We start from the raw sequence: 12999 nt of genomic DNA, 5'->3' as shown, positions 1-12999 counted from the left end.
TTGATTTTGATAGTTTTCTTTAAAATACATATTTTTAAGGGAACAAAACCAAATCAAAACAAAGAAAATAGGTTTTTCACTGCAAAACCTTTGATTCAAAATTATCAGACATAATGTAGAAAAATCTTACCTTGAAAGTTCTTCTAGTTTAGATTTAGCAAATTCAAGGCTTTTTCGCTCAACATGTTCATGTGGTGTGTGAGCCAGAAGTTCATGAAGTGTTATAATATATCTAGGAATCTTGAAACAAGTAAGGTATAAAATCAGTAAATGTAGACATATCTTCCCTCAATTTTAATAGGATATGTGCATCTAATTTTATTGTGACATTGAAAGTGCCAGCTGACCTGTCTGTATTTAGGTAAAATTCACACTGGACAAAATTCTTCATTGAAAAATATGCAGTATTTGACTATTAAAGGCTACAGGGTAGCACAAGGACCCTTCAGAGCTTTATAACCAGAACATGTCTGATAGAAGTTATTTTGGAGAAGAAAACACAACGTGGCGCCTAAGTGAAAAGTCATTAGCAATGACATCACCCAACACATCTGAACAGGACCCCCTCTCTCCCTCCCATGACCTTGTTTCAGCTCAACCAAAGGAAATCCCAAAAACTTTAAAAGATACCAATTCAAAGATTAGAAAAGCATTGTTGCAGGTGCCAATGACTCCTTAGGCTAATATGAATAACTGGTACTAACTTAAGAGTCACTGATGTCCCTTTTTTAAAATTTTTACCTAATTTGTTTTGCCAAAAACTGAACAAACTGAGGGGGTTCACTATTCTCCTGATGAGTAAAACACTAGGTTAAGTGAAACAGACACAAAATTATCAGACTTATGCTTCACATAAATCCTAAAACAGCTGCAAATATTAATCCAGACAGACCACAAAAAATCCCCAGAAAGATAAGTAAAGTTTTCACAACTTTCGCAATATATTTTTCATTTTCCACAGACCAAGTCACTGGAGAACAAAGTGAGTGGAAAGTTGCAAATGTATTCCTGGTAAAATGCTTGTGCCTGCTCTGATTTGCTATATGAGATGTATCATCCGTCTCTGGACTTTATCAGAAGGGATAAGTCAAGGAATTGTTTCTCAGCAATTTTCTCACACTCCCCTCCAGCCTACATAAGATTCTGAATAAAGATACACCAGTATATTTGGAGAAAAGACCTCTACAGACAAAGTTTTGGTATAATAACAAAATAAATTTAAACTAATTTGCAGGAGAGTATTTTTAGTTAAGCAAGAGGAACCTTCAATCTATTATAATGTCAGTAACACCAGATGAAACAACCAAACAGTAAAACCAAAAACAGTATACACAAAAAATACACAGAGACTACCTGAAACATGGGGTAAGTAAGGAAAGTTTCCAGCATTCGCCCCTCACATGCTGGGTTGGCTTCATATTGCTTCAAGAGTTTGTCAAAATCTCTGTTTTGCTTACAATTTGCCAGTATTTGTAGGCTATATTGATGATTCCGAACAAATTCTTGATATATGTTCAGCATTGGCAGCAGAATGTCAAATAAGTCAGCTAGAAAAAGCAGAGAAATGCCTTTTTTTCCCAACTACCCATCTCTGGAAATATATTTTTAAAGGAAGTACTACTTTCTATGGAAGTGAATTACAATAATCAGTTCTGTGTCCAATACATTGACATTTTAGAAACATTAAATGTGGCTCCTTCACATGTCAAACCATGGCTGTTCTGATTAGCTAATAGTCAGATACATCACCAAAAAATAAGGGGTCCAAGTCTAGTCAATGGTTAGGGTAGATGAATCCTCATATACAGACCATTACTGCCCACACAGGACTCTCACTACACCAGATCTTGTGGTTTTAATTCTGCAAATGCATTCCCTTTTAAAAAGTCATTTTTTTTATTTTTTTTTTTAAAAAGTCCTTACTGAATTTTAAAAAAATAAATACAAAATGTATACCCCTAGAGAAAACAAAGTAACTTACCTAGAATTAAGGTAGGCCAGTTAGCTATTCTTGCTTTTAAGCCTTGGTGAAATATCTCATGAAGAAACATGATTGTTTCACTGAAAAACAAGTATTTAAACAAACAAAAAGACAATTTTGGTTTTATTTTCTGATTAATAATTCACAGAGAAACATCTCTTCCTGGTTAGTAGTACATTTTACACTTTGCTAGGAAAAAAACAGAAGATCGTTATTATTATGAAAATAAGTGCTTCCTTTTATTGCATTGTTTAAAAATTTTAGTTTAGTACTTCTAAAAAACACATAGTATTTGCTGTAGAAAGCATATGCTAACAGTGAAAAGGAAACCTGCCTCATAACTAAAGGAACATGTTCTATTTCTTAGAAGTTCAGGGTAGACCTGGTTGCCCTATCCCATATCCAATGTGAAATGCCTGCTGGCTTATTTGTACATGCTCATTACAATAGTACTTGGGTGCTTAAAGAAAGAACAATTCTTTTTTTGTAGGATATGAAAAGACAAGTGAGACGGAAGGAGACTCCCTAGGCAGGACAACAGAAAATAGAAAATTTGATACACTCATCTTCAGAGTTTTATCAGGATCATATGAAGCCACTAAGTCAAAGTTTGCTCTCTTAAAAGAAAAAGAAACAGGAAAGGTGAAAGAAAATTATGAGAAGTGCCTCAAGAGGCACAATTTGTCCTTTTTTTCCTCTAACAGAGGAAGACATAGAATGTTAGAAGGTAAAGAGATCTTGCTGGTTTCAAACACCATCACCAACAGCATCTTTGCCTTTTAGAGCCAGAAAACAAGGGCCAGACCTCACTAGCGTGAACTGAACCAGAATGGGAAGAAGCAGTCACAGAAACTAAAAAAAAAAAAAAGAAATAAAAAACATCAAAAAACCCAAAGGAAAGCCCCTGTACCTGTTGAGGAAAATGCTGCTGACATCATCATGGCTGATGGGTGGCTTCTTTGAGCTTGCAGCCATCCTGAGGGGTCTCAGGAAACAGTTCACAAGCACATAAAGCTGATGCACATACTCAGATTCAGCCTCCACCATGTTGAAAACTATCTGATTCCTTTTCCTCATGCTTTCTGCATGAGGAGAACAAATGTAATCTTGAACAATAGTTTTCCATTTTCTTCTACATAACCAGCCCCGCATAAAGCTTTGAACCTTAAAATAGATCAGGCAGAACAAGAAAATGAGAGAAAAAAAAAAGTTACACTACTTATCACAACAGCTTCACTGTGGAAATAATCCTGAAAATGAAATGCCATTGCTTAAAAATAAAAATATGGTCTTTTATTGATCTATAATTGTTCCGAAATTATACATTTTCAATTTCTGTTTGTTAGAGGTCATATTTGTTGCCAGGAAACAGACTGTAAAGATATCACATATATATCAGGGAACCTTTTAGTTCAAGCTCAAGAGTTGTACCCTTCCCATCAGCACAACACATTTTTCAGCTCCTTTTACCTCCCCTCACACATATTTCTCTCATACTCCCAAAAGTATCGTGCAATTCTTCCAGGTAACACACTTCAAGACATACATATCATTACAGACAGAATTCTGAAATAACTGTTAAACTCAGTTTGCTTTCTGTTTTGAATAGATAACCCCTACCATGTGTATTTAAAGCTAAGTATCAATACACTGCTTAGCATCCAACACGTGTGCAACAAACCTATTACCCAAAAAGGCAGATTTTTGGCATTCTTAAAAAGCACCTTTATATCATGGAAAAAGCTGCTAAGCACAAAAATCTAGCTAAGCACAATATCTGTTGAAGTTTCAAGTGGATTGAAGATTACAGAGGAGGTCTGCATCTGGTCACAGAAAATTTCATTGTGTCTGTGCCCTGATTTTGATGTGAAGATCATTCATCTTGAAAGAGAACTGCAAAATCTCACTGGTAGCAGTTCAAATAAACAACTTTAAAAAAAAAGGACCCAACTGTCTAAACAATCAACACGAAGAATGGAGTGAATTTCACACGGATTCAACTACAAGAGGCATTTCCAGCTTCTATTACAAAGGAAAATTCACACCAAGTTACCAGCTCAGTGCTGACCCTGGCTCAGACTGCACAATCCAGAAAAAGACAGGAGCTAGGTTCACATTCCATAAAGGGAATTTAATAGGCTGAACATGGTTAGAACAGGAGCAACACTTAGGGAGCTACAGCTGTACTTAAAAAACTGAATTCCATTAACGGTCATGCATCAGGATTTGTGAGACTCAGTGATGGGTACAGTTCTGGAGGCTGGTGATACCCAGCCTTAAGCAATATCCCCAAAAGCTGCACACGTAAATGCCATGCAGGTTGGGAACAATTGTGTCCCTCTTATTAAAAATACTGGCCATAGTACCCTGGAACAGCCACTATCCTATAGGCTGGCTGACAACTACACCAAGAATGCTCTCTGCATTTTCAGTAAGTCATTTTCTTACATCATTATAAACCTTTTTATGAGAAAGGAGTATAAACCCTAAGATACAGAAATACACAACCCTTTCCACCCTTCTTTCCTTAAGCACAGAAGACTGCACATTTACCTTTTTAATTTTTTTAATATCTGGATCCTCATCTTCCTGATTGCCTTGATAAGGTCTCATTTTTTCCTTTGTTTTATTCAGCGCTACAATCTGTTAAAAAGAAATGTTCATTAAATGTTTCCCCAAGTTAATGAAACTCTTAGTTAGGGAACTGATAGAAAAATATTTTCCCCTTGCTCCAGCCTGTTAAAGCTGAAGAATGACAAGCACATATTTGGTCACAGGGACATGAACACATTCTCTTCAAACCATCATGGATCTTGGTCCAGGTGGAAGGAGGAACAGAAGAGAGCAGGTTCTCCCCTCAAAATCCAAGTGTGTCTTTTGGGCTTTATCAGTTTAGGACTGATAAAGTTCAGTGAATCAGAGAAGTTTGGAATAGTTCTTAAACCAAAGACCACATGTTGGGGACCAAACTCCTCCAACTCATAAGCAGGTAGGAAATAAGGCAATTGATGGTTCTGCAAAGCAATGTGGCATCTTAAACCCTCTGACAAAAAAAAAAAGTAATCCAATCAGCAAACAGTCCCTAATATTTCTAAGAAAAGTATTTATCCAAGGGCTCACAGGGGGACTGTTACATATTAACCTTACTGGGTCCTGCTATTTTCACAAAATATTACAGAAGTATTGAATGTTATTGCAAAGCACACACCAAAATGTAATAATTCAGTCAATGCTTGATGGGTCTGGGACACACCTCTGACTTCAGCCTCTCGATTTCCGTGTCCTGGTCCTCCAGCTGGTGCCGGAGCTGGTTGGCCGCGATCTTCTCAGTCTCCACGATCTGCATGAGGTGGATGTACTTCTGCATCAGCACCTCCCGCTCAATCAAGATGTCTGAGTAGCTAAAAGGGAACACGTCCATGTTAGCAAAAATAGCCAAGTACTTTGTTTCATCTCCCTTTATGACATGTGGACAGACAGACATCACACCAGTGACGAGAAACCTGCAAAATTATGTTTGTTTGCCTGAAGATACAATGCATAGGTTGATGATAAACCATCCAAATCACAACCACCAAATCATCCAAACTTAGAGTGTTTAATATCCTTTTTAGCCACACATGCTACCAATACCCAGTTTTCAGTATCCAGTTACTAAGAGTAAGATAATTGCACTTTTTATGAGCTTCTAATTCTCATGCTAATCCAAGGAATTCTATAAATCATATTTATTTTATTTATTTATTTTATTTCTTTTGAGGGATGCTTTTTCTCATCTTTTGGGAGGACTTGGGGGACCATGTGGCACTTCATCAGAGTTCTCTCCATCTGCCAGATCTCTTTATGGAAGAATTCCCATCAAAGCAGTAATTTCAGTGTGCTAAGACATGTTTTATTCTTTAGGCCATTTTAACATAAATAAATGCATTTAATCTAATCAGTAACAGGAACTATGGTATCAGTCTTCTTTTTAGCTCTTGAGCTTTTTCCTTTAAAGGGACAGTATTCCTAGTGCAATCAGGTGCCACAATCATGCCAGAAGGACAGTTCCCAATTTCAGCTAAAGGGGAAACTAGTTTCTTCGCGTGCATCTTCATCAGACTGGTCTTGATGCAACAAAATAAACAGACACATCACTGCCTCCTCAGCCGGGTTTCAAGAACCTTGTTCCTCTGAGAGTTAAGTAAATCTACAAGATAAAAGATCAAATTGCACAAAGCACAGCAGAAAGGGGCCCCTAAATCTTTGACAAGGGATCCCTCACTATTTTATATCACATCTTTTTCCATTATGGAGTTAGCACAGGATTTGACAGATGGAATTTTTGAACTGCACATCTCTCTCTTTTAGATTTCTCCCTTGTTACAGCACTCACAAAGTAATGAACATTTGCTACTAAATACTGTGAGGCTTTTAAAAATGTAATAATGTACATACTCCACAGTTAATATTTTTTGGTATATATTTACTTGCATTTCAATCAGTATTAGTGTAGTTATACACTGGAGGGGGACAATATTGAACAGAGCTATTACATTCAACACCGAACCTGGAAAGCAAGTTTAGATTTAAAATAATTAGAATAAGCTCCCACCGCTATCATAAAGTAAAAGTTTTTCCTCCTTGAACAGATTATAAAAAGACTAAGAAGTCAATTCTATTGCACTTACTGTTATATTTTGACTACTGCATTAGTAAACAATACATTGGAAAAAGAAAGTTCAGGGCATCTCTTTCAACAAGTAAAACAACATATATAAATAAATCTGTCATGAAGCAACATATATAAATAAATCTGTCATGAAGCAATACACTTATGCCTTAACTGTGCAATACCCAGTAAAGAAGTAAGAGACTTAGTTCTTTAAAATTGTTCAATAATATTCTTTTTTGTTTTGCAAGAATTCTGGTTTGTTGGGTTTTTTTTCAGAAACCATAGTACTAAATCTCTTTGCACCCTAAAGACATCTGCACATTACAAGAAGTGTCTGAGTTAAAATCATACTTAGCAGTAGTTGTTTCACAATGTTATGAAGATAAAAATATATGCAATGTATGTGCTAAAATGCCTTCCTTGATTTACACTTAATATATAAACAGTCTTTTTTACCTAAAACCAGATCCAGACAGGTAAAAAGTCCTCTTCCTCTGTTTATTCTTTTCAAAGATTTCTTATATTTTTGCTACCAAATGTTTCCAATACAGAATTTGACAGATTTGGCTTTGCTTTTAATCAAATTGAGGAAAATAGTAGGACACAGAATCACAAAGGATGAACTGCTGGCATAAGACTCAAGATACTGTTATATACAATGTTTTTCTTCCACTTATTTATTTTCCTCCTTTAGGGAAAGAAACTTTCATCTATATTTTTCATATTCTTTAAAGGCACTAAACCAGACTTCCACAACCTTGTTTTACTTGGAATGAGAAACTTTGCTGTGTAAGGTTGAAGTTTTTGTTCTTTTGAGATGTACTCAGAGTAATTCACTGAGGTGGTGGCTTTGGCTGTCTAAAATGTCAGTCTCAGCCTGGAAACCATACAACATCTCCTTCACTCCCATAATTAGCAGTATGAAGAGGAGTTAATTAGAAAAGCATGTGCACACCTACACTAACTTAGAATAGGGTATCCATCTTCCTTCTCAAAACTGCTACTGGGAAAGAAAAAATCACACACTTCCAACAGCCCTTTTCATCCGTCTCTCTGAATGTGTGAGTAAAGATCATCCTGCCTAAATGTGCCAAACTGAATATCCAGAGCAATCCCAAGGGGACATCAATACACATCTATACAAAATTCTTTGTTAAAGAAAATTGTACCAAAGTGTTCAAATGTCAAAGGAACACAAAAACATTTATAAAACAACTTGTAAGCAGCCAGGCTAGATCTAGTTCTCTGGCATGGGTATCACTGAACAGAAAGAAACAACTGCTGCAAACCATAGACTCCATGAGCTGGTATTAACATTTTGTTGAGGGAAGCAATTCTACAATATGTAGTAAGACCCAAAGACAGTGTGTCCTGAAAGCTGAGGTTGTATCTACCCACTACTTTGTAGAGACAGGCTCAAAACAGGTATTTCAAGAATCTTAAGCTCTAACTGACCACCACATACCACATGGAGACAGGAAGAAATGAAGAAAGTCCTGAGACAAAATGCTGCATCATTTAGGCCCTGTGAGAGCTGACATGCTCAGAAAATGCAGGAAACTTGGAGAAAATTTAACCAGAGCCTTATTACTAAGGTCTCCCTGTGGCAGCAAGCCAAGATAAAAGTTCCAGTAGTGTTACCAGGAAATATAATTAATTTTTGTATGGAGTTGAGACCGGAGTTTGGCTCATTGGATCACTCTATGCTAACCGTACATTGGGTCTGGCCACATCAAATCACCCTTCTGAAATGCAGAATGCACAACCTAATTCTGCTGTTTATGAAAACCAGACTCTGGCAGTCTGGAGGGCAAGAAATTGCCTACATCTGTCCATACCACCCATCTTCAAGCAGCTAAAGAACTTAACAGAGGAGAAATAGCCTCCAGACAGGTTTTAAAGTGGCACAGTGACAGCCACAGCGAAGACGGAAACAGCAGAAGTTCCAATAGAACTTAAGCACTCCATCCCTATGACTCTTACCAAGGTGACTTGGTAGAGCACTTGGGATGCACAAATACTATTGGCCTTTAATGAACTCCTGTGTTATACAGGATTTTTAAGGATACCAATGGTTGCCACAGTTTATGGGAGAGCATGAGAAGTCCACACCCCAAATGATTTTTACTACATTATCCTTTTAATTGAGATGGGAAAATGTCAGCTGGAATAAAGAGTCTTTGGAAGGATGGACCCAACAACCAGGACACCCAAACCACATCACTGGGGATGGGTTACTCCAGGACCACTTGAGTGTGAGGTGGGGAACACTGTGTTTTCATGTGAGAATGAGACTGTGCTGAAAGCACATCTCATTAGCCAATGCGTTACCCATCAGACTCAACCCATGTTAAAACCACTTGTACCAATTGTCCTGGCACTCCATCCAGGAAAATCACCCACAACAAACTGAAGCAGAATGGCACCTTATGGTATTATGCAAAACTGAGACTGAACTGAAGGGATGAGCAGTTAGGATTCATAGGATCATAGAATGGTTTGGGTTGGAAGGGACCTTAAAGCTCATCCAGTTCCTGCCATGGGCAGGGACACCTTCCCCTACCCCAAGTTGCTCCAAGCCCCATCCAACTTGGCCTTGGACACTTCCAGGAATGGGATAGCCACAGCTTCTCTGGGCCTCACCAATCTCACAGGGAACAATTTCTTGCCAATACCGAATTTAAATCTCTCCTCTTTCAGTTTAAAACCATTCCCCCTTGTCCTATTGCTATCTCTCTATGTAAAAAGTTGCTCTCCCTCTTTTTCTTAAGCCCTCTTTAGGGGAAGTTTATGAGAGACAGCAATGAGGTTTCCCCAGAGTCCCTGGAAAGGCTCTCCACTCTTTCAGGCTGAGAAGAGCTAACAACAACAGGGGCGTGAAACTTCTTATGGGACACAGGGAAGAGCATTTTGGGGTTGTACAAGGCTCATTATGGAACTGAAGGCAGGGAAAGGGAGGGCTCAAAGATGTCTGAGAGATAGCAACCTTGGGAAAACACAGAGAGAAGGGGTTAAAAGGGTCCAGGATCAGTTACTGGGGAGACAAAATGTCTTAGACCAGTTCCTAGGGGTCCACAGTGTGCTGGGAAGAGGTTGAGGTGATGTGTGAGTGATGGGGCTCTGTGGGTGCTGGGGGCAGATACTTTGAGAAGCTGGGGAGATAAAGGATACAGGATCAGCTCCTGGACAGCATGGTTTTATTTACTCCTCATATGTACTCCTCGCTGTCTTGCTCCCAGCCAACAAGGAACTACAAAATTGGTGTTACTAAATCACCAAGCCTCAGCCAATAAAGTTTCTCTGACAGCAAAGCATCAGCTCTGAGCTACCATACTGAGCTTAAACTGCCTGCAAAATACTGTGTGAAATACACACAGTATTAGCAAGCAAAGTTTGCCTACAAATCTTAGAGAAAGCCTCTTTTTTTAACCTTACTTTGTTTTTAATTCTCAGTTGGAGGGCAGTAGTTCCTCACACACTTTAAACAGTGACCCAGAGGAAAGAAGCACTCACATTTTCCTCCCTGCACAGAACCTGTGCTCTCCCACATCACCTGTGCAGTGAACAGGGGTGTGCTGTGTGGATATGCAGTGAACAGACCTGAAGGAGTGAGATGGATTAAAACTAAGCTGGCAAAAAAAAAATAAATAAACAAAGCATAATTCCTTTTCAAATCAGTTTCCCAATTAAGTCTGCACTTACGTTCAAAGAAGGGTGTTCAGTCCCATACCTGGTAAATTTAAGACTTTTAAATAACTTACGGTAGAAAAGGCTAAAAAATTTAATGAATACTGCATCCATATAGAAAAAAAAAGGCATAAAAAAATCCCCTCAAAACACATCAGAGTTTATAAGAGAAAGTGAAAAGTATACCTCAGTGTATTCAGAGTAAAACAGAATTTTTCATAAGAGAACAAGTTCTGGAACAAAGCCAAAAACAGGACTTCCAGATGCAGTCACTGACGGAGGAATTACGACTTGCCAGGAATAAATCCTCCAGCCCAGAAATGTAACTCAGAAGAAGCAAACCATACTCTGCCACCCTGGATATTACTGAGAAACAAAAATACTGAAAATTCAAATAAAACGGAAAGAGATGAAAACTAAGGATGGATGTGGAACTGACAATGGGGTCACATTAAAATATACTGGATTGAATATCCCATTTCCAACTCAGAAGCCAATAACCTCTCCCAAATGAGGAGAGGGCACTAAGGACAGACACAGTGGGCAACGTCATAGCAGAAAATCCTTTAATTGTGTACTTGCATTCAAACAAAACACCTGTTTATCCAGAGTGGAACATAGCGTGCACTGAGACTGCAGCATCCTTTTTGCAACAGTCTGTTCATAACTTGAGAAGTAAATAAAACATGGAATAAATTTTGATGGCTTCAAAGATATATTAGGCAAAAAAAATCATGAAAAGCAGTACAAAATTAGATTTTCTGTTTGTCAAACTAGGCAAAGAAAAAAACTCAACTACTTTGTCTCAGCACTACTCAGAGGACAAGACCCTCTGGAAAGGAATTAAATATTTCCCTTTCTCAAATCCTGACATATTCACACAGAAAAGGATGCTCCCAGGCCTGTTTTCAATTTAAGGATAGTGGGAATCTTCTCAGTGCCTCCTAGAATTTCTAAATAATTTTTAACCTGAGATACTACAAACTGGTACCTTTCAAGGGCTACATAAAATGTCATTCAGCAATTGAAAACAAACACCTGAGAGAAGGGTCAGAAATGCCTTAGGCTGGGCTCAAATGAACTGGGACACTGAAGAAGTCGCCAAAACTTATTCCATTTGTCAAAAATACAGATAAACTCAAGGAAAAAGGTCTACATCATGATGCAGGCAAAATTTAGTCCTTGAAGAAAATCTGTTCTGTTTTGTTTAATTTAACTGGAAAAAACCCAACCAACTTACACAGTAGTCTAAAACTTTTATTTTAGCTTCTTTATTTATGTGAAAAAGACCCAATGGTTTAGTAACTGATTGAACAAGTTCAATTTGTTTTGCTACACACAATATTAAGCAAATAAAAGTGGATTCCAGTAAAGTAGAAAATCATTAGAGCAAAGAGGTAAACATAGTAGTGGGACTCTCCATTTCTGGCAGCTAAATTTAAGAATTTTTTTCATCACTTGTCAATATTTTGCTCTTCTTGTTCTAGCACCGTACTAGAACAAGAAAAGCCATATCCATGTCCCTGGAAAATTTCCCCAAGAAAATGAGAGACCTCTGTAGAAAAGTTGATTAAGATCCCCAAATGACACAGAGCCATGAGAATGTGCCTCTCTGGGGTTCCCATAGCTCAATATCATTAGGATGGTTATTTTGGGTATGTACAAATAAAGGGGAAACAGTCAAATAGCAAAAGGGATAGAGATAAAAAAGACTGATCTTAGTTACCTCAAAGACCCATCTGTCCTGCAGTTACACCTTTCTGGTGGAGCTAAAATTCAACCACCCTCACCTTGAACATCACAACTAAGTATTTCTTAGCTAATTCAAGTTCTCAATATTTTCACCCACATGTTGTTTTAACATTGGCTTGATCTTCTACCAGGTTATGCCTTGAAAATTCATGTGTGACACATTTATGGACTGAAGTACCAGGAGAAAAATCTTAACCCAGTGTTACGAAGCTCTTCTTGCTTATGTATCTTTTACATCAGGCAACAGAAAAGAATCACAGAAATCACAGATCATTTGGGTCGGAAAAGATCTCCAAGGAGTCCAACCTGTGATCGACCCCCAGCTTGTCACCCAGCCCAGAGCACTGAGTGCCACGTCCAGTCGTTCATCAGACACCTCCAGGGATGGGGACTCCAATACCTTCCTTGCCAGCCCCTTCCAATGCCTGACCACCCTTTCCAGGAAAAAATTCCTCCTGATGTCCCACCTAAAACTCTCCTGGCACAGTTTGAGGCCGTTTCGCTCATTGCCGGGAGCAGAGTTCAACACCCACCGGCTCCACCCTCCTGTCAGGGAGTTGCAGAGGGGTTGCAGCAAGTATAAACTCATCCAGCAAAGAGGGAACTGCGGGATCCTGCTTCTCTTCAATGCCATTAACAGAAGACAAAAAGCCATGCTTCTTTCTTCACTTGCTGTCAGCCACAGTCCACAAAACAAACTGACCCAGATCCAAGGACAAGGTGGGTCTTCCTCCTCTTCTCCCTCAGCTAGACAGACATGTTCTCCTTAGATGCACCGAGTTCCAAGCCTCAGAGCTGCTCAGGACCTGAAATAATGTGTTCACCAAGACGGATACCATGCAGAAAGTGGTTCACCTGTTACCACAACCCAGCAGGTGCTCTCCTGGAAGAGGACAGTGACCCATTCAGTGAGGTAGCAGCACCA

General features: G+C 38.6%; 1 protein-coding gene across 3 annotated transcripts in view; it reads right to left on the bottom strand.

Moving 5' to 3' along the window:
• RASGRF2 (Ras protein specific guanine nucleotide releasing factor 2) overlaps positions 1-12999 on the bottom strand; it is a 116339-nt gene that overhangs the window by 66115 nt on the left and 37225 nt on the right. For all 3 annotated transcript variants that reach the window (XM_027634818.1, XM_027634819.1, XM_027634817.1), the window contains exons 3-8: positions 5235-5382; positions 4535-4624; positions 2892-3145; positions 1982-2061; positions 1354-1547; positions 131-240 (exon numbers count right to left, since the gene is read on the bottom strand). In XM_027634818.1, the coding sequence (XP_027490619.1) occupies positions 131-240; positions 1354-1547; positions 1982-2061; positions 2892-3145; positions 4535-4624; positions 5235-5382 (876 nt within the window). The remainder of the gene's footprint in view (positions 1-130; positions 241-1353; positions 1548-1981; positions 2062-2891; positions 3146-4534; positions 4625-5234; positions 5383-12999) is intronic.

This window comes from Corapipo altera, unplaced genomic scaffold (assembly GCF_003945725.1).
Source record: "Corapipo altera isolate COAL_440 unplaced genomic scaffold, ASM394572v1 61411, whole genome shotgun sequence".
NCBI lineage: Eukaryota > Metazoa > Chordata > Aves > Passeriformes > Pipridae > Corapipo > Corapipo altera.
This window is presented reverse-complemented; position numbering and strand designations above follow the sequence as displayed.